This window comes from Xiphophorus hellerii, chromosome 1 (assembly GCF_003331165.1).
Source record: "Xiphophorus hellerii strain 12219 chromosome 1, Xiphophorus_hellerii-4.1, whole genome shotgun sequence".
NCBI lineage: Eukaryota > Metazoa > Chordata > Actinopteri > Cyprinodontiformes > Poeciliidae > Xiphophorus > Xiphophorus hellerii.
In genome coordinates, this window is record NC_045672.1 from 26702494 (window position 1) to 26724244 (window position 21751).

At 36.5% G+C, this 21751-nt stretch overlaps 1 protein-coding gene across 1 annotated transcript in view; it reads right to left on the minus strand.

Annotated features, from left to right (window-relative positions):
- Window positions 1–21750, minus strand: part of dgkaa (diacylglycerol kinase, alpha a) — a 34630-nt gene extending 12880 nt beyond the window's left edge. Inside the window, exons 1-8 of the mRNA XM_032555862.1 lie at window positions 21542–21750; window positions 7691–7794; window positions 7305–7381; window positions 5299–5425; window positions 5045–5119; window positions 4921–4970; window positions 3745–3819; window positions 993–1109 (exon numbers count right to left, since the gene is read on the minus strand). Coding sequence (XP_032411753.1) covers window positions 993–1109; window positions 3745–3819; window positions 4921–4970; window positions 5045–5119; window positions 5299–5425; window positions 7305–7381; window positions 7691–7766 — 597 coding nt within the window. The 5' untranslated portion in view covers window positions 7767–7794; window positions 21542–21750. The remainder of the gene's footprint in view (window positions 1–992; window positions 1110–3744; window positions 3820–4920; window positions 4971–5044; window positions 5120–5298; window positions 5426–7304; window positions 7382–7690; window positions 7795–21541) is intronic.
- Window position 21751: the final 1 nt, after the last annotated feature.

The following is a 21751-nucleotide window of genomic DNA, read 5'->3' on the forward strand; positions in this document are numbered from 1 at the left end:
TTTTTCACGTTATTAACTTATTTTGCTTTATTAAAACTATTCCCCCAATACAATACTGCACATCATTCAGATTAAATACTAACTGGAATCTTTTTGTTTGCAAAATTACACAACTGGATCCAATATTTCCAAAAAGCAACCAGTGCTTTTTTACTTCCTATTTTATTCACCAATTATTGAATATGCAACAAATATAAAAAGCAAAAAAAGGGTATCGAGCTACAAAATAATTAACCGGACAAGAAAATGAATAACAGCAATAAAAAATAAACAAACAAACAAGGAGGTATACATAAAAATTGATAGATTCTAAACAAAAACCAAACGCAGAACATAATCAATTGGTGTCACAACAAAAACAATGAAATAGTTTAACATATGTGGATTATGGTTCTTTGTTTTTGTGCAGATTATCTGCTGAAGTGCTTCTTTTTTTTTTTTTATGACATAATGCATCCGTCAATCATCCACAGCAGGAGCCCGACACTGGACAGCTCACAGCGACTGTGAGGGGGCTGAATTTATGCACCCCAGGCTTCAAATGTCCACAGCTAGAAATAGCCAGAGGGGAAGTCCCTCACATTGTCTCTGAGACCAAACCGATGGGCAGAGTCGAGCTTGTGGTTTTACAATGATGCAGCGAGCAAACACGCAGAAATCGGATCCGTTGCTGGGCGAAGAGAAGCATTCAAACGTTCTCATCTTCCTGACTTTGTTAATGTTTCCTATAGTTAAATGCAGCTGTAAAACTTTGTAATAATGGAGCAGAGTAAGTGGAAAAACACTGCGGCGTTATGATGGGGCAGAGGGGGATGACATTACCACACCCTGCAACTCTGAGTCGGCACAAAGGCCCTTAGAGAGAGACAGGGAGGAAGAGGAAGAGGAGGAAGGACAGACGAGCCGCACTGCAAGGCCACGGCTCCAGAAAAACAAAAATCAAACATGTCTGAGATGAAAACCACACAAACACAAGACGCAATTAAAACCACCTTCAGACCCAGCAAGACGAGGAGGGGAACGTTGTTCATGCCTCCTTCCACCCACTCGTCCAGAGACACCGTGCCGCTGCTGTCGGCGTCTATCGCCGTCATCATGTCCTTCAGCACCTGATGAGACGAGAGTCAGTCGCTACTCTGCTGTGAGAAACGCTTTATTACAACGCTTACAGGCTTCGTCTGTATGTTTTCTCACACTTAGAGGATTCATCTGACACATTTTAATATTTTAACCAAAAATAAATACAAATTGCAGTTTTCAGGTGATGATTTTATTTGTTAAAGTGACAACAAATACCCAAACAAACCTGATCTCTCATTAAATTATGAATTAAATGTGATGAATTAAATTCCTTTGGTGTAAATGGTGCAAAAATATAAAATCTTACCAAATATTTTGGTCTAGTTTCTAATGCAAAACCAACTTACAAATAACTTTCCATTCCTTAATATGGATGGAAAAGTACTAGTTCCATTAGCAGATTATTTCACTTATAAAATAGAAAAAATGCTTTGCTACAAATTAAATAATCTGCCAATGGGACTAATAATTTTTCATCAATATTAAGGAATTATTGACTTAAAACAAACTCCTTCATCTTACTAGTTATTTGTATGTTAGTTTTGTCTTATTTCAAGTGTCCTAAAATATTTGCGCTAAAACCTCAACTAAAGTTACTTGGTAAGATTTGGTGTTTTTACAGTGCATTAAGTGAAAAAAAACCCCAATATCTTCAAATCATCAATATCTATCAAATCATAAATTAAATGTGATTAACTAAATTCCTTTAGTCTACACTGCAAAAATACAAACTCTTGCCAAGTAATTTCAGTCTACATGTAAGTGCAAATATATTAGTATATTTAAAGTAAGACAAAACATTCTTACAAGTAACTTTTCAGAAATATATAAGAGCTTGTTTTAAATCAATAATTTCTTAATATTGATTAAAAAAAATGTAGTTCTACTGACAGATTATTTCACTTACAACAAGACATTTTCCCCCAAGTTATAACTGAAATAATCTTCCAGTATAACTAGTATTTTTTCATCAATGTTAAGAAATTATTGTATTAAAACAAGCTGCTGAAAAGTTACTTTTAAGTTATATTTGTTTTATTTCAAGTGAGATATTAGCAGACATTTTACTTTTACTCTTACTTGGTAAGATTTTGTATTTTTGCAGTGTAATCTCACTAATTGCTGCCAGATTCGATTAGAACCTGACTGACAACATGAAGCAGACCAAAAGATGTAAGGATTAATTTATACCCATCACTTTGGAAACGTTTCAAAACCATTTCTTAGCCTTTGAGATTTCAGTGAGCCGCACAAAACAAAGTCTGTATCTAAATGGCTCAAGATGAAGGTTTTGGTTTGACCTAGTCAAAGTTCGGAGTTAAATGCGACCGAGATGCTGTAACCTCAAAGAGGTCAAAAAGTTTCCAATATGGCTGAATTAAAACAACTCAACAAAACGTCTCACAGTGACACAAAAAACTCAGTTATCACAAAAACGCCCAAAGTTATTCACACCCTGGCAGATTTAGGTTGGAGGTAAAATTTATATGTAAAGGAACTTATGGAGCGGCCCAGTTAAAGTCCTGACTCGAATCTTATAGGACAGTGGTGTCCAAAGTGTGGTCCGGGGACCATTTGTGGTCCTTGGACTGATTTTTTTGAGGCCCCCAACTACAGTTAAAAAAATTCTACAAATTTGCTGTTTGATGCAGATGGAGAGTTTTTATTTGTAATCACAGTAAAATTGTTGTCAACATAGTTTTCTTACTATGGAAAATGTTAAGCACAACACAAAGTATTTGTCTTTTTGCTTTAACAAAAGACAGAACCACGTTTATTCAGAGACTTTTACTGATAAGTCGACCTTGATGCACTCAAATCAGCTTTTATTTTTTATTAAATTTAGGTAAAAATAGCACGTGTTTTGAAAGAAAGTGACCCAAATCCTGTTCTTATTGTTGAAAATAAATTTGTTTAAAACAAACTAAAAACGAGATGCCTTTAATTTAGTATAGCAAAGGTGCAAAAGAAGTAAATACAAACCAGTTTGCTTTATTCATTTGATTTTAGGGAAATTGTTTCAACAATTTTGGTCCTTTTAACAAGACGTTTGGCCATTCCTGTTATAGATAATCAATAAAGGAAATTAAAGATTCTCAAATGTGAATCCTAAAAAAAATGAGTGGAAACGAGAACAAAACTGATCAGCAACAGGAGGACGAGTTCGAATACTGTAATGCCAATAATTACATGATATTTCTAAGAAAATGAAAATAAGAGACACAATTATTTTTCTAAATTGACGCTTCTTTTGCCTTGTTGTGTTATTTTTTAGTTTAAATTCCTATCAGAAACTAACATCCTGGTTGAATAAAACAAATTTTAAATCTAAATCTGCCAGGAGAATAAATAATTTTGGGCTTGACAGCAGGTAAGTTTAAGGGGTAATTACTTTTTCACATGAGGTCAGGTTGGTTCAGATAGATTAGTTACTTTAATAAAACTCATTTTTGTATCAATTCAGGTTAGCATTTAAGTTAAAGAACCAAAATCTGAATGGGGGAGGATAATTTTCCACATTTCTCTCCTAAAATGACTTTTTAAGTAGGGCATTTTATATTTTTTTATAAATTAGGTAATGTATCGACCTTTCTGTATTAGTTTATTGCTGAACGTGCGTGACTGGGGCGTTTTCGTGTTAAACCAGGGGATTCTGGGACTTACCGGTTCGAGTTCGGACACGTCCCAATCGAGATATTCTGCTGCATGCATCATTTGAGCAATAATTCGATCTACTTCCTGTAAAAAAAAGAGAGAGAGGGAAAGGTCATTCAGAACTGTTAGGATTACATTATATTTCTTAGAGCTGAAATGATTAATCGTGACTAATCAATTACTGAAATAATCAACAACTAATGTAATAATCAATTAATCTTTAATCAGAAACTCAAAACAAATCTACTTTGCTAAAAGAACAACACAATTAGAGAAGTTATAAAGTCAAAACTGTAATATATACATATATATATATATATATATATATATATATATATATATATATATATATATATATATACTCCTTTAGTTACCTAGTTTTGCTATCCAGTTATTAATTTATTAGCCAAAGATAATCAACAGATTATCTGTGTTGATGTTACACCAAGAGAAATGGCTGAAATTTAGTTTTATTTGTTTTATTCTGCTGATTTTAGGAGGATTTTTTCAATTAATCAAACGTACACTGCAAAAACACAAAATCTTACAAAGTAATTTTGGTCTAGTTTCTAATGCAAGTATCTTAGTAAACTTGAAATAAGTTAAATTAACTTAAAAGTAACTTTTAAGAAAGATATAGAGGCTTTTTTTAAAAGTAAATAAATCTTTAATATTGATGAAATAGAACTAGTTCCATCAGCAGATAAATTAACTTGTAACATGTGAAAAATGTCTTGTAATAAGTTAAATAATCTGCCAATAAAATTAGTATTTTTTCCATCAATATTTAGGATTTATCTATTTAAAGCAACTCCCTTATATCTTGCTAAAAAAGTTACTTCTACGTTAGTTTTGTCTTAATTCAAGTTTACTAAGATATTTGCACTAGAAATTAGACTAAAAATACTTGGTTAGATTTTGTGTTTTTGCAGTTAAATGCTGTTATTGCATTTTAGACAATAAAATGCTTTTTTTCTTATTTGAAAAAAGGAATTGAACTATTTGTTTATGTGCATCTATTATTGTATCTGATGTTGCGCAAAAAAAAAGGAACAAATGTTTAAATGAAAAATCAGCAGAATGGGCCCGTTTTAAAACCGATTAATTGATTAATCATCAGAATAATGGATCACTAAAATAATCCTAATGTTTTTATGACTGTAAATAATTTATGCAGCAACTTACAGAGCTGTCAAGGACTCCGTTGCCATCTCTGTCATAAAGCCTGAAAGCAACTGAAGAGAGACAGGAAATAAAAGTGGAAGTACCAGCCGGCCGGTTCTGATTAGAACAGAAACTAGTAACTTACACTCCAGTTTGTCCCTGGGTTGGCCGTCTTCCAGCAGAGAGAAGTAACACGACACATCCTTGAGGAACACCTCCTCTACAGGGGAGATGGGAGGGAGGAGAGAGGGGCTATAAATGCTCTGGTTACCATATCTGCACAAACAGTCCAGTGATGAATGACTCTGTGCCAAATAGGCCATAACGTAAATTGATAAGAGCCTGCTGTAAAGTGCAAGCAATGAGCTGCTTGAATGCACAGTGTAAAAATAATCTCACTGGTGTCGTCTTCCTGGGTGGGTTCAGAGTTTTGGAAGGAGCGGAAAAGCCGCTGGCAGAGATCCGGAGGGAAGTCCACTTCTAAGTAGGTCTTTAGAAACTGCCGAAAGCCTTCCTCGTTGATGCACTGGGGCGAAGGAAGCGAGAGAGAGGTGCGTTTTGAGTTTTAGTGGTTCACAGACGTGCAAAGTAAAAACGCTCAGCTGTCCTCATGTGTTTGGGCTAATAACTTCCCCTTTTTTTCAAACTCGACTCTTGTGAAAAATAAAGGGGGAAGATTGTCACAAATTACTGCAATTTCTTGCTAATGTATCGGAATAAGAGCCCAGAAATGCGGTTTGCGGTTTACGTTCAGAGGCTTTCAGAAGCCTCAGGCGCTACAATGCACACAAAAGTATTCGCATCCTTCAACTCTTCCACATTTTCCACAAGTATTTTGTTGGGATCCAACAAGCGGCAGCGCATAATTGTTGAGTAGAACCAAAAAAAAAAGATTATTTTTAATTTAAAAAAATCTGAAAAGTGTGGCGTGCATATGTATTCGCTCTTTTGGGGGTTTTCTCCACCATGGTTAAAGTTTTCAACTGAAGACTTTGACTGAATCATTATGACAAGTGAATATACTTAAAGTATTCCCACAGCATCATGCTACCACCACCGCATTTCACTGTGTGGATGGTATGTTCAGGGCTAAGATGTTCTGTCCTTGCTTGCCATAATGCATTGCTTTTTCTTAGCATGTCCCATAAAAATAAACTGAACATAAAATCTGGAAATGGTCGGGGGACGTGAATACTTCTGCAAATAAAAATGTCTCATAAGAACTGAAGAGGCTGCAATGTTTTTATGTTACGATGACACAAAAAAAAACAACTAAAAGTAGCTGCTGATTCCAGATTTGAGTCCATCTGCTTGAAATGACAGATGGGCTGGAATCACATGAGTTGATGCTGCAGGGCAAACGAGCCGAATTCCCCTGATGATGGTGAACCACAAATCCATTTCACGTTAATATTTTTTCCCTTTTCCCAGCTGGTGCCCTGCAGGGATGCCCCAGTAATACTTAAAGCTCCATCAAGGCACAAAAGGCAAAGGAAAGAGAAGAAAAAAGAAAGGAGCACTCTCTCCATGTCTAATAAATCTTTTCATTATTCTGTTTTCCTTACAGATGGAGTGGGTAACTTTTATTTAAAAAGTGTTTTTTAAATATTTGCTAAGATTGTCACTATGTTGTAACCGTATGAGACAGATAGCTACTACTGCTGTCTGAAGAAATACAACGCTACCAGTTAAGAATAATCAATCGGAGACAGGAGGAGGATCTTAGCGCTGTCAATCAACCTTGTGAACACACTACTAAATGTGCTAATTGCAGAGAAACAACCTATCGTTCCAGGAAAACCGTTTATCCGCCGTCATCATGAATGCTAAGGCTAAGTACCCTTAGCATTCATGTGAGCCTTTGTTATAGCCTCTGTGGAGGGGTGGCAAAGGTGCACACAAGCATGATTGACAGCGCTAAGAAAAAGTTACATACTGCAGCTTTAACACATACAGTATTTACTGATTACTGTTATTGTAAAACCCACATTTTAATTAATTTCTTTATAAAGCTGAATGTAATTCCACAGGAGTGACTCCTTCTGCAGATTAATTGGCAGCGAAAACCATTAATGTACGTTATTTATAGATTTTTTTTGTTGCTTGTGCTTGCACAGCATGAGAAAAACCATGCTCAGTGTTTAACAGGGCCTTGCTGCGTGGGCAAATCTAAGGAGGCAATTCACATTTTGCAGCGCCGCTCGGCTGCAACAGCTTAACGACATGATCGATAGGTTGGAATCCTAATTAAGCAGCTCGGGATTATTAATAACTGACAAGATACATGAATCATAGCGCCGTTTCACACCAAACAGCTGCGATCATTTTGTTCCTCTTGCAGCATCAGCATGACTGAGTCCAGTGCGAGAGCGGCGGGACGCGCCGTCCCCTCGCTGCCTCCTCACCTCTCCATGTCGGTGCTGGGCCAGCCGGCCGTCTTTATCAAATTCCCTCAGCACGTCTTTCACCTTCAAGCTGCAGTCTGCAAGCAGGAACACAGAGGTCACACCAGGGCTGCAGCTAGCTGCACATGTGCACTTCTGTAATTACTCGTGAAAGCGCCATCCCTCTGCGGCCGTTTATTTAAATAATACATCAAGAAGCGTTCAAAGTAGAATGCAAGTTTATATTTTAGCTGCATTTTTTTAAAAAAAAGTGTTAAACTACTGCTGCCTCTAGATATGAGCAACCATGAGCGAGGGTAAATGAGTGTGTGTGGGTGGAAGTGTGTGCGGGGAGGGGATGTTGAGCGCTGCAGAAGACGCCTGCATGCCTGTCTGTCTGTACTCACATTCAATATACTGCTGAAGCTGGATAAAGTCGACAGGGTTCAGTTCCTTCACCTCTGGGTTTGTGGGGGTGGACATGATGCCTGCTTCTGCACTAACTGCCTGCCTGTGTACACACAGGCGAGAGAAACAGTGAGATGTAGACGGAGAGAAAAGAGAAGGTGGGTGAACGGCAGACTGCTTCTTTGTAAAACATAAAAGCATGGCTGCAAGCAAGAGATAGCATCTTCCTCATCTCGCAATGCAGAAACATCCAGAGCCTGACACAGAACTCGCATCCAAACTTTGCAGGAATTACCAGAAGTTTACGCAAACAGAAATATGTTTTATGTTGCGTAATTATTGCATTGTTAATACGGTAAAATTGTAAAAACAAAAACATTTTCACGTTTTGTCAGATAGCAACTGCAAAATTAGTGCAGCTTTTCTGACAAGTAGAAATAAAACAGAGGAGAATAAATGGTTCTGAAAAGCTTTTACAAATAAAAATTAGGAAAATAGCTGAAGCGATTAGTCAGATTAATCATGATGAATTGATTATTGAAATTATCATCAACTAATCTAAATGATCTAATAGTAACTAGAGTACAGACTCAAAAGTGCAATTATTGAGAGAACAACAGTAAGCAAGCCAAAAATATTTTACCAATAAAAATCTGGACAAAAAGGTCATAGAATTGAAACGATTAATCAGATGAATTGATTATTGAAATGATGGTCAATCAATCCAGCAACCGATTAATCGTTAACCCAAAAGTGCAGTTATTGAAAGAACAACAAATTTAGAGCAGCAATTAAGTCAAAACTGTACAAATACAAACATTTTGCATTAAAGTTACAAAAACATTTAATATGTTCTCCAGCAGGCCTCAAGTGGCAATTTTAGCTCCACCATTTAAAATTCTGTAAAAACTAAAAAATATCTCCTCTTAAGCTCCTTTTGCTAGTAATCTGTTAATCCAAAAAATAGTTAACAGATTATCGCTACACTGCATCGATGTAAAGTCAAGCCTGAACTTTTCAAATGTTGACGTTAAAATATTTTTGTAGTTGCATCCTTTGCTACAGATCACCAAAGGAACGCTGTCACTGAATTTTAGGTAACAAAATTTTTATTTTCTTTCTTTAAAATGGAATTAATTATTAATTAGCATTTTATTTTTATAAAATAATCAATTTTTTGCACAATTAATTGATTAACTTTCAGAATAATTGATATGTAAAACAATTGTGAGCTGCAGCACTACATTAATATTCAGCCTCCTTTACTCTGACATCCCTAAATAAAATCTAATTAAACAGACTACTTTAAAAAGTCTTCCTGTAAGTAAAGAGTAATATTTCCAGCTGTTGTGTGAAGGTCTCTGATGTTTGTTAGAATATTGGGGAACAAACAACATCAAGACAGAGAATAAAATTTAAAAAAAACAATCCCAACCTTTGAAAATTTTCCAGAGAAATATTAAATACATAATCAAATGGAGAAAACCTGGCAGACTTTCAAAAGATTTAAGCTTATAGATGTGGTAGAATGTCCACAGCTGTAAAAGTTTTACAAAGTCAATAAATCATTAATAAAAGTAATTTTTCAGCAGGAAATATGAGCTTGTTTTAAGTTAATAATTCATTAATATTGATCAAAAGTTCTAGTTCCACTGGGAGATTATTTCACTAATAACAAAACATTTATTCCATGTTATAAGTTAAATAATCTTCCTTACTATTTACTAATATTAAGGAATTATTGACTTAAAACAAGCTCCTATTTCTTGCTGAAAAATTACTTTTAAGTTAATTTTGTCTTATTTCAGGTGTAATAAGATATTTGCACTAGAAACTAGACAAAAATATTTGGTAAGATTTTTTTTGGAAGTGTGAAAGCTGCTATTTTTATTTTTCCTCACATGATGGAGCCTCGTAAAAAAAAACTGAATAATTTAGATGTTTGTTTTAAATCAATAATTCCTTGAAATTGATGAAAATATCCAGTAGTTCCACTGGCAGATTATTTCTTATTTCTGTATTTTCACACAAAATGAATCTAAAAATACATGGTAAGATTTTGTGTTTTTGCAGTGTGCCGTCTTTATTTTTCCACACATTTTGGAGCCTCGCAAAAGAAAACTCAGCATAATTTGCATGCTGGTGCTTGTAAAGTGTCTCTGCTAGACCCCACGCCATGAAAACACGCAGCTAGCCATCTGAAACTGGGTCAGGCAGAAACGATTTCAGCCGAACGATACCCAGGATACTTTCTCTCTGGGGATTGTCTGCACCCAAAATGTGTTTCATGCGCTCTCTGGCCTAAATCAGCTTTCAGAGAACATCAAAAACCAGACACTTAGCAAGTGTCAAGCAGTGGTGTGGTCTGCAAGAATTAGGTGATAAACAATGACATATTAGTCTCAGGCTACAAAAACCAGCCTGGGTAGTGGAGGGGCCTCCCCTTGTGTTTGAAAAGGAGGAAACTTAAATGTCACACAAAGCTGAGGGTGAACATTTGAATATGACACAGCGAAGGAGCAAAAAGTGCAGCATGACTTGACCTCAGGTTGTTTTCGAGGGCCTGGATGGAAGCTTTCACCAGCTTTAGGGGCCTAATGGAAGGAAACTTCATAAAGGCAATAAAACATTCACCTCATTAATGATTAAGGGGAGAGGAAACGAATTAATGGACAGGTAACAACATCCTGTTTCATGCTGTTGTCATAGAAGAAACATAAAAACAGATTACAGAACTGATGGAATACATAATGGGGTTAAAACACAATTATGTTACTGAAAGAATGTGATCTTTCCATCAGGTCTGTCATTAGAGGTAGCATGCTTCTCTAATCGACTGATGCCTTCCTCAGCTCATAGGAAATGAAGGAGGTAATAGTCTAAAACGTGCTTTAGGAGGAAATTGAACATTTTAAGTGAAACAGACACAACTTTGAGTTGAAGTGAAATAAAACACACCGTCAAACAGTCTCGTTTCCTTCCTGCGCTGTGCACCTTTCATTTGCTCGTGGGTCATTTCTAACCACAAAGGTAGCTGTTGTTGCTGTGAAGCTGAATTATGGTTGACTGTCAGCTTAAATGAGCAATTGCTGAAATGCAGATGACGTAGTACCGACGTCACGCAATGCAGCTGATGGGGCAGGAAGCAAATGCAGCCCGAGACACTAAATACTCATAAAAATTTGATGCTGACATAGTAAAAAAAATGAAGTGTTTCTTATCAGTTGACCTTTCCCAAGCATGGGCGGGCGTTGGTGGGTCTTCCCCTCCCTGGAGTGGAAGCTGTTTGTTGTTTTTACCTTAAAGTGGACAACTCCTGTTATTCCTATACCAATTTGATACAGTAGGGCAGAGGTGTCAAACTCCAGTCCTGCAGGGTCGGTGTCCTGCAACGTTTAGATGTGCCTCTGCTGCACCACCTGAATAGAATAATCAGGTCATTAGCAAGGCTCTGGAGAACTGATCTACACAAGGAGGAGGTAATTAAGCCATTTCATTCCAGTGGTTTGTACCTGTGGCACATCTAAAAACTGCAGGACACCAGCGCTTGAGGACTGGATATTGACACCTGTGCACTAGGGGCTTCCGCGCTTCCCATATCTGTGCCTTCTGTCACTTTTTTCAGTAGTTAAAACCGTTTAATCAGTTGTTAACACGTCGTAACCTTTTTTCCGAGCCGTCTTTAAACGCAACATGAGCGCTAAGACGCTATCGCTGTACACCTGTGCAGGTAGCGAAGGAGACCTGCTGCTGCTGTGCAGAGCTAGCCGGGTTTGCGTTAGAATCATGGCAGCAAACCAGCAAAACGTAACAAACTTTTTACAGTTTCCCCCCCAAACTACCAGCCTGAGTTGAGTAATGTTGTTGGATGCAGGTAATGTTAGCTGAAAGATGACTAACTAATACCAAGACTAGCCAATAATCAATACTTGGGATTTGTCAATCCCAGCCTACAAGCTTTCGTTCACACTTTTGTCAATACAGACCATAAGCTTGTTAACAGTTAGCCTGTAGGCTACTGGTGTTGTTGTCTATGTTCAAAAGTGGGTAGTACTCTTTTGGGGGGAAAAATACTTATAAGAGTAGTTTAACTGAATTGTACCTTTTTCTTTTACTTGAGTAATATTATTATTGCTACGTAGATTCATTTTGCCCCCCCCCCAAAATAAGCAGATGCCCCCACTGTTAAAGTCGTCTGGAGCCGGGCCTGTCCCAAAGTCATAAGATGCACAACATTCCTCACTTCAACTTTTTTATTTTATTTATTTTTGTTGGAGTTCTCATAAAATTACTACTTTATTCCTAAAATATGATCACATAATTTTCATATTATTATGATTTTATTCTCATAATTGAAAAAATAGATCTTAGCCTGGACCTCATACTTTGTTGTAGAGTCGACCCGCATTCAACATCCAAATAAATAGATACTGTAAAATATTCTTGTCAAACAAGATGGCGGCCCAGGACGTGCTGACGTCACTCTGAACTATGGAAACCCAAGTAGTGTTTTTTTGGTTTTTTTTAATTCTGACTTTCCAAAAATTAAAATAAAATCTTCAAAAACACAAAATCTCCCCAAATACTTTTAGTGTAGTTTGAAATGAAACAAAACTAACTTACAAGTAGATTAGCTTGTTTTAAGTAAATAATTCATAATCGAAAAGTAAATAATGGCAGATTATTTCACTTATGACAAGACTTTTTCCCATGCTATAATCTGCCATTGAAACTAGTGCTTTTTTAAAAAAAATCAATTTCAAGTTGCTATTGACTTCAGTTGTAACTTATAAGTTAGTTAAAGTACAGTATACTAAGATATTTAAACTAGAAACTAGACCAAAATACTTGGTTAGATTTTGTGTTTTTGCACTGAAAAATTCAACTGATCTGTAAAATTGATTTATCACCCAGCCCTACATCCCAGGTATTGATAATGCTTGCATTAAACTAAATACTGATAAAGATTAAAAGCATGGGAGACACATTTAAAGACCAGTCATAAACTCTACAGCTGATCTAAGGACACTTAAATCTATGTTAAGTTTACTCAGCCTGTTTATCTGAAGGCGATCAGTAAAGTCACAGAAAACAACGAGACTGTTAATAAATTAAACATGGCAAACCCTTTTTACCAACAGTCCCTCCCAAAATGAAAACAAACCTTTTGTATTCATTGTTTAATCTTTCAATACATCAACCCAGTCTGCATCAGAGATGCAAACTGAAAGCAAAGTGCACAATGTTTTTCAGTCCAGGCTGATGAAAAGTCCACTCTGAAGCTTTCGTTCACACTTTTGTCCCCAGGTTTAATCACACATTCAGCAGCAGCTGGTGCACGAATCAGTGGCGGCTGCCCGACAATCAGACTTCTCAGAGGACAAAGAATGCACTGAGAAAGCCACTGAAATAATGTGGGGTACCATGCACTCCATGCATGTGATCCGAATCCATCTTACTCTGTTCGGACTCTGAGAGGTTCACACTGTCCTCTCTTAATTCCCCCCAAAGGTCAGCGGCGTTGCCTAGCATCTCTGCTCATGCGGTGGGCCGGGTCGGGTATTGACAGCGACACGTGAAGGAATCGTGAAAATCAGATCAGAGACTCTGACTGCTTACAGACTCCGCCGTCAAAAACTGACTCATAAATTTACTAAAAATAGGAGCCTCTTATTTTAGAAACGTCTGAATGATCTTCCTTTCCTGTGTTCGTCAAGAGCAGCACTTTAATCTGCAGCTGAAACCAGATATTTACATAATCGGTATAAAAACAGACACAAACTTTCTATTTTTGTACATTTCTAACAATAAATAAACAGAACTTTTCCATTTTTAGCCCGGTCGTGCTTAGCAAAAGTATTTCTATTTGCTAAAAGCAAGAATATTCCCATTTAAACTGAACGATGGTCAAATATTTTGGATTTAAATTTCACAAACGTTTGCTGAAATTTTGGCCGATTTTCTATCTGGCTGATATTTTTAGGCACCAACTATTATTTTAGTAATCCATTATTCTATTGATTATTTGGGTAAAAATAAATGATGTTTATTTATCCACTTAAGCTTATCTTATACAATATTAGAAATACATAAAAAATGCAAATAATTACTTTTATTCCTTTTTTAAATAAGAAAATACAGATTTTACTCTAGAATTCAATAACATAACATTCCTTTAAATGAACGTTTGATTATTTGTAGCAAAGGATGAACCTGCAGCAAAACAAATACTTCTAACATCAACATGTGACATCAGTCTAGTGTTGAATATTTTTTCAATTAATAAATGAATAGAAAGAACACCTTACAGGAGTTTTGTTTTTTACAGAAGTTGAATCAAGAGAAGCTAAATCTGTCACTTGATGAGTTCTGGGTGGAACATATTTACCAAAAAATAAGTTTTTTTCATATTAAATGCAAGATGTATATACTTTTTTGTCTTAATTACTGCTCATTCAGGAAATGGCCTTTTTTCAGACTATCTACTCCAGTTAATGATTAATCAATTACTCGTAATAGTTGATGATTATTTGATTCATCACGATTAATTTGATTAATCTGATTAATCGTTTCAGCCTTAGTTGCTTCACCATTTCCATTGTGTTCTGTAGCTTTTTCTTTTCTCCTCCAGATGTAACGCTGGTTATTTTGGATACATTTTTAAATCAGATCAAGAAAAAATCCTGAAATACTAAAGCTTTTTTGTCCCTGATTTAATTTCCAAGCTCTGATTTTGTTTGTTTGATATTTCAGCCCAGATACTTTAGTTCCTGCCAGCATTTTCAGAAACGTATTTGCTGTTATTGCAGGGCTGATAAACACACAATGCATCAAAACACATCCATCCCTGGTGTTTATGGCAGCACATATTTGTTTAAACACATGAACAAAACACCTTCCGGCATCTGGAAATTGTTCCTCCAAGATGAAACAGACTTTCTTTTGGAAATCTCTTCATGATCTGCTGCCTGTTTTTATTTTCCATGATGTCACACCTGTGTGCTGATACTAACAAACATCTACAGGTGTGTAACTAACAGCTGTTTAATAATTAATTATTCTTTTGATTATTAATCGATTAATTGGATAAAAAAAAAATGAGCGCACTCTGCATATTTTATTATTAATAATCAAATAATCAAGTTACTTTTTTAAATATGAAAATAAACATTATTGGGTAAAATTCAACAATATATAATTCTTTTTGTAAACACTTGATCATTTGTAGATACCTTATTTTTGCACTAACTGATTATTAATTGAATAACAAAAGAGATTTTTAACTTACACTAAAAAAACAAAAATCTTACCAAGTAATTTTCTCTAGTTTCTAGTCCAAATACCTCAGTACACTTGAACTAAGACAAAACTAACTTTTACCAACATATAAAAGTTTGTTTTAAGTAAATTATTCCTTAATATATATATATTTTTAAAGTACTAATTGCACTAGCAGATCATTTTACTTTGAATAAGACATTTTTTACATGTTATAAGTGTAATAATCTGATTTTTTATCAATATTCAAGAATTATTGACTTAAAACAAGCTCTCATATCTTGCTTAAAAATCTGAGTTATTTCTGTCTTATTTAAAGTGTAATAAGATGTTTTCACTGGAAACTAAACAAAAATACTTGATAATATTTCGTGTTTTTGCAGAGTAACCTGAACCAGGTGAATCTAAAACTATGATACTTCTGAATTACAAAGGTTTTTCTTTAATCCTTAAAGCAAAATCTATAAAAAATGTGTATATTCTTATATAGTTTTGGTTTAATTAATGCTCTGGGTATGTTGTCATTTCAACAAATGGCCTTTTTTGATTCTGCATACTCTTAATCGATTACTAAATTCCCCCAATAAGGGGATTTGTGAACTTCTGAACGAGTTTTAAAGACATGTCATTCAGGAAATATAAATAATCCTGTCTGAAACAGGGAGAGGTTTCAGCTCTTATCAGATGGGAAGAGAAAAAAGGTTGCATCTTTTTATAGCGTCTGCAAATATCTAGTTTCAGCTGCATTTTGTCTCCTTACCAACCGAGCACCATCATCATTTTTGTCGACTTCAACATGATCTCGATCCTATCTGAGTAATCCAATTCCTCTCTTCCTGATTAGATAATGATTTGCATGCTGGGGGGGCATCAGGACCAGCCAGAACATGGAGAACAGGAAGAACCGACCCATGTATGAGGAGAAATGAATAGCGTAATATATTCAGAGCTGCTTGTCTGAAAACAACTGAATGCGTAAACGGAGGTGAGCTAAGTATTTCAACAGCTTGAGAAAGACTAAATACGGATTGTTTGCTCTTGGTAACGTCACGCTGTTGGACTGATAGTCAAATGTCAGGTGCTTTATGAGGGAACTGTTTATGTTTCTTTATAGAAACATTTATGTGGAAAAGTTTCTCTTGCGTAGATGTTAGGGATCTAGATGCTGGCAAAGAGTGAACCCATTCATTGTCACGCAGCTTGCGATGTGATTTGTGTTTAAACAAATTGTTGCTCCACGTAAACGGTGCAAAACACAACAGCAGGTCACGTGTTCTCACCAGGGTTTCCTTAAATAGCAGATATTACGGTGTGAAAACCTGAACCCTGAGCTGGGAAACCCTGAGGCACAATGCTTATTAAAGGGAAAAAAGAAACGGCTCCCTTCTTTTGGGGACGACCTTTTTTCCAGTAGGGGTTGAATGTTTGCGCAATCTCTCACAACGCCCACGACTTGTGTGAAGGAAATCTGCTGTTTTGCAAATTTTGCAGAGTGTAAGCCACCAACGTTGTCATCATCCTGTGGTTGGAAAACACTGTTTTGGGTTTTCTGAACGAAAAAAAAGAAAGAAAAGAAAAAAAACGCAGTCAAACACAAATAGTGTTGGGCTTTTGTTTTTGTCCTGAAACTGCAACAGTTCTCTCCAGTGAAGTGAGCGCAGATTGCATCAGATTGATAGAGGGGAAGGACCGACATGCACGGTTGCTATGGAAAGAGTTTCCCTCCATCAGCTGCTCTCCGTCAAAGCACAGCCATGGGTGACTAACAGGTAGGAGGTTCTGCGGGGCGGAGGGGAGGCAGCCAGGGGTTAGCTTTGAGTCTTCCCCCTTGCAACTACGCAACCTGCCCCGACACAGGCAGGCCTTCAAAAATAGACGCTAAACTGCATTCAACACGCAGATGCTACTGTGACTCACTGCCTGCACCAACGCGGGAAAACTCCTTTACTATAAAAGGTCCGTTAGCTCAGAGGGTCACTTTGCAGAGCAGGAAGACACACGGCTCTGGAAAAATTAAGAGCCCACTGCACTGAATCCCATTAAAAACCTCCTGGTTATTTTTGATCGCTGAACTCTTCCTGAGTTAAAACATTAGTATAGTTGTTTCTAAATGAATATCAACTTGTTTTCTTCCCAGTATTTGAGGTCTGAAAGCATCTAAATTTTGGCTTAGAAATTTGGAGACATGTTGTTAGTTTATTGAATAAAAGAACAATGTTCATTTTACTCAAACCTATAAAAAGTAAAATCAGAGAAAATGATCATTTTAAGTGGTCTCTTATTTTTTTCCAAAGTGCTTTCAAAAGCTGTCAGGGTGATTAATCAGTTTGTGGTTTTTAGCAAATCAGTTAAACATTTTGCAATAAATCGATTAATCGACAAGCTCAATAATTTCCATTTGCTTGATTTAGCTTGATTTCTCTCTTTCTACCAAAAACCAGATGACCAAAACTCCTCAGTCTGGTGCTTTGGTCTCAGAAGAACTTCATAATTCATTGTATTCCTTGTTTTTGTTGTTTTTTATGTATTTACTTTGAATATTTAACATGTCTTCCAGTTCCTGTGTTAAATGCTCATTATAATTTAAAGCTGGTTGATCTTTGATTATGTTCTCTTGCATTATTAGGCCATTAATATCATATTAACTGAAAATGGACTCAAAACAACAATATTATTTTTTATCGCAATTACCTCCAATTAAAAGAAATTGCATCATATTATGCATTTTTGTTGTACAATGAGAATCTCACACACACACACACACACACACACACACACTTAAAATGATCAGTTTCTCTGATTGTACTTTTTATAGGTTTATGTTTGAGTAAAATTGACATTGTTCTTTTATTCTATAAACTACCGACAAGATGTTTGTGAAATTCCAAGCAAAAAATTAAAATGAGAAATGGTCAGAATAACGAAAAAGATGCAGCGCTTTCAGACCTCAAATAATGCAAAGAAAACAAGTTCATATTCATTTAGAAACAACAATACTAATGTTTTAACTCAGGAAGAGTTCAGGAGTCTGGAGGAATAACCAGGAGGTTTTCATCGGAGCTCAGTGCTGTGGACTCTTCATTTTTACCAGAGCTGCATATATAAATGTCCGTTTTGTAATAATTCAAATACTTACAGGAAAGTATTTCAATACTGCGTAGTCAGAGCTAAGCATAATCTATTAAAACAAGGCTTCCCCTTGTCTGTTTCTGCTTGGTGTTATCTGAGGAATTCAATGTTAAGCAAACTACAACTTCAACCCAGGAGAAACACCAGTTATAGTGGAACGTCACATAGAAAGACTAAATCAGACCAAAACAGAAAAAAAAAGAAAAGAGAGAAGCGACATTCACGGCAGTATGAATCACAGATTCTTGGAAAATGTAGGCGAGGCTTCGCCCACTCCCCCAGATTCAAAGTGAGGACTGCCCATCACTCTGAGTTCAGACTTGAATGTGACTTATATAATAGCTTTTTTTGTGGAGGCAGCCTTGTAGAACGGCAAGCCGCTCTCAGACAGAGAGAGAAAAAAAGTAAAACCTGACCCGACTTGAGAGGTAACATGCTGTCATACAACCACAGACGCTTTTCTTTTTTCTTTTTTTTTGAGGTGGTCTTAACTGGTTTGCCTACGAATTCACTACCAGAAACTGAAACATTAAATGTTTTTTTTAATTAATCAGAAATTGAATCATGTGCTTTCCTCTAATGCATCAGTAAAAAACAAAAACAAAAGAGAACAAAAGTTTCACAAGAACAGTTTTTAAAAAGTGACATTAAGGAACAGCATATTAAATAATAATAAAGCAAAACCTTTTCACTCATGGTACTCTGTGAACAGGGCCGAAGTTAGGAGAATATGAGGCCCTGGGCTGGAGTCAGTTTGGGGCCCAACCCCTTAAATTCCCTTTACTCGTCCAATTTAAGGTAATTTCAGGGTTTCTCCAGGTGGATTAGAAGACTTGCAGGGCTGCAGGCTGATAAAGCATTGTTAATTTATTTATTATACACCAGTAACAGTAATAACAGAGTCTCTTCGGTGAAATGATTGGAAGAACAATAGCAACACAGAACCGTCAGTATGTGACGTATAGAGACTGAGATCAGGTGATTGTTTTTACCGATTCACTCGCTAACAACTTCAGCAAATAAAGTTACAAGTAAAAACATTTATATTTATCTGCTTTTTGCCTCATGTTTATGTATTATTAATAATGTCTTCCAATAATACATGATTACATATTTTAACATTTTCTGCCCTGATATTGATAATTATGCAAGTTTCTACACCAGCGGGTAGAAACTTTTTCACTTCTGATACAGATCCGATAGTAAAACTTTGAGTTCTGGCCGATACCGATATTGACCCGATGCGATATCAGCACGATTTGTACACACATTTATTAGTTATTTTATAGTGTGAAATGCTAGAAACGGATTGATCAAGTGGTATAACTCAAACAGAGACAACAAGCGAAATCCTGGGGCGGACTAATTGCTGGAATGGAAGTGACTCATGTGACGTCACTCTTCCAGGAACTCTGTAGCTGACTGCCATTTTGGTAGGTATCTGTAACTATCCGTCATGACATCTGCTATGTAGTTGCTATGACAACGGTAAACAAGCCACATTTTCTGTCTCATACAGGTCGATCCCGAAAAAAGAGATTTTGTTGATATTCTCTTGCACATTGGTCAAGAGTGTCAGTATATTTTCTTTTTGTTGCCCTTGCCTTTCAAGATGGCGGTTCAGTGTTGCGGACCATTTCTGGTTCCGACTATGTATTGGAGGCGATCCGATACTTATTTTTTGGATGATATGGGACCAATTTTCAATATCACCCTTACTAGAGGGCTCCATGTTTTGCATAAAAAGATCCTTAATGGAAAACAAAATAAAACAGACCAAAAGTCTTTCCTGAAATTTCTTCTTCCACGCAAATAAACGACCCCAAAAGTTTTCACAGCTAATCTGGGCCTGTTTGTGCAGCTAACCCTGTCACTACATTTTTCTGGAGGATAAATTGTCCCAAATATTATTGAAATAAACGATAACATTGTTGTTTTGCGACCATTTTCAAATAATATGTGGATAATGGCATAATTATGCAAGTTCAGCTTCTCAACGATCAAAAAGCTTTTATTTTGTAAAGAACACTAAACACTGTAACTGGGAGATATTTTAAATATTCAAAATAAAACAACAACAGAAAATAAATATCACATACGACCAAAACCTTAAGTAAAATTGGATTTTGACGTTTCCGCAAGCAAAATCTTAAACACCACAATGGAAAATAGTGAGCTAATTTTAATTCATCATGTGTTTAATGGATTTATTGTGCAGTCACTGAAATTTTAACTTCTCTTGAGTTCTGTTATAACTTCACAATTTTACGTATAGGTACTCAACAATATTAAACCATCTATTTGCAATACATGAATTAATGTAGAAAAATAAGTAATTCAATCTTTAAGGCTCCCCCCCAAAAAACAGATTTGTAGCCCTGGGCTACCGCCACAATAAACCCTTTATAAAATCTGAACGCCAAATTAATTATTAATCAACACATAATTCCAGCTGTATGGTGACATAATAAAGGAAGTGAGCGGTGAATATACAATATATTTATAGAGAAGTGAAATAATCCATGCACATAGCAACCATCGATGTCATTTCTCAGATCGAACCAGTTTCACATCTCTAAACATTTACAGGGGAGCAGGCCACAAATTTAGGTTTTTCAGGCAATTCGCCTCAAATGTTGCCATACACAACATCACGGCTGAAGTAAAGAAAAGCTGTCAAACTCCCTGTCTTTAAAACTTCAGGATGTCAGCAACAAAACCTTTTCCAGTCAGTGCAAAGACTGAAAGTTACACTCACCATTTACTGTCATAAGACACTGAAAAGGGAGCTCTGAGTAAACAATGAGCTCTCAGAGGTGGCAGTAACTACCAACGCCCGCTTCCCACCAACCATGAAGGATTTTGCTGTCACATCTCTGACAAATGCCCACCAGCAGCACCTCCACCTCCCCCTGGGTTGTTTAATGTGTGTTTTGGTTGAGGTTGCAGTGCTGCAGCTTGTACAGCAACATAACCTGCAACACACATAACCAGGCATGAGGGTAACTCTGATAAGATCCTATCACATGGGAAAATGACCTGTTTGCTTAATGGGCTGTCAGACTGTAAATCATGCAGACAGTTTTCAGAAAAGCACCTACAGTTGAGTCTCAGAGAAATCAGACATCTTGGTGCACAAAATGTAATTCAAGGAGACGTGACAGCCTGCAAAGGGAACTGAAATGATGTCCTTAGATGAGGCAGAGCGCAGTGCATTCATATACAGTCTGTCTGCTCTGATGCTTCTGCTCAAGTATTCCGCTGTCACAATATGATCCTGTGCAGAACTCGCTGGATTTATAACGCAAACCCCGGTTGTTGTTTTTTTTTTCGGCTGGAATAATCCCGCTTTGTGCTGCTGGAGCTGATCTGCCGCTAAAACGCGCAGCGAAACTTCAATCATTGCGAGTCCGGACATGTACAGTCGGTAGCGGGTCGTTTACCTTTCTGTCGACGCTCCGTTGTTTTTGAGCTCGTCGTGGTGCAGCCCTACAGCCGGGTACAAATCCTGGGATTTTTTTTATTTGTCTTAATTTTTTTATTATTATTATTTATTTTCTGCTTTCTTTCCGGCGAGGAGCAGAGCGGCCAGCCAACTTCAAATGGAGGCGGTGAACGCGGCGAAGTAGTGCAGGGCAGAGAGTGAGTGAGAA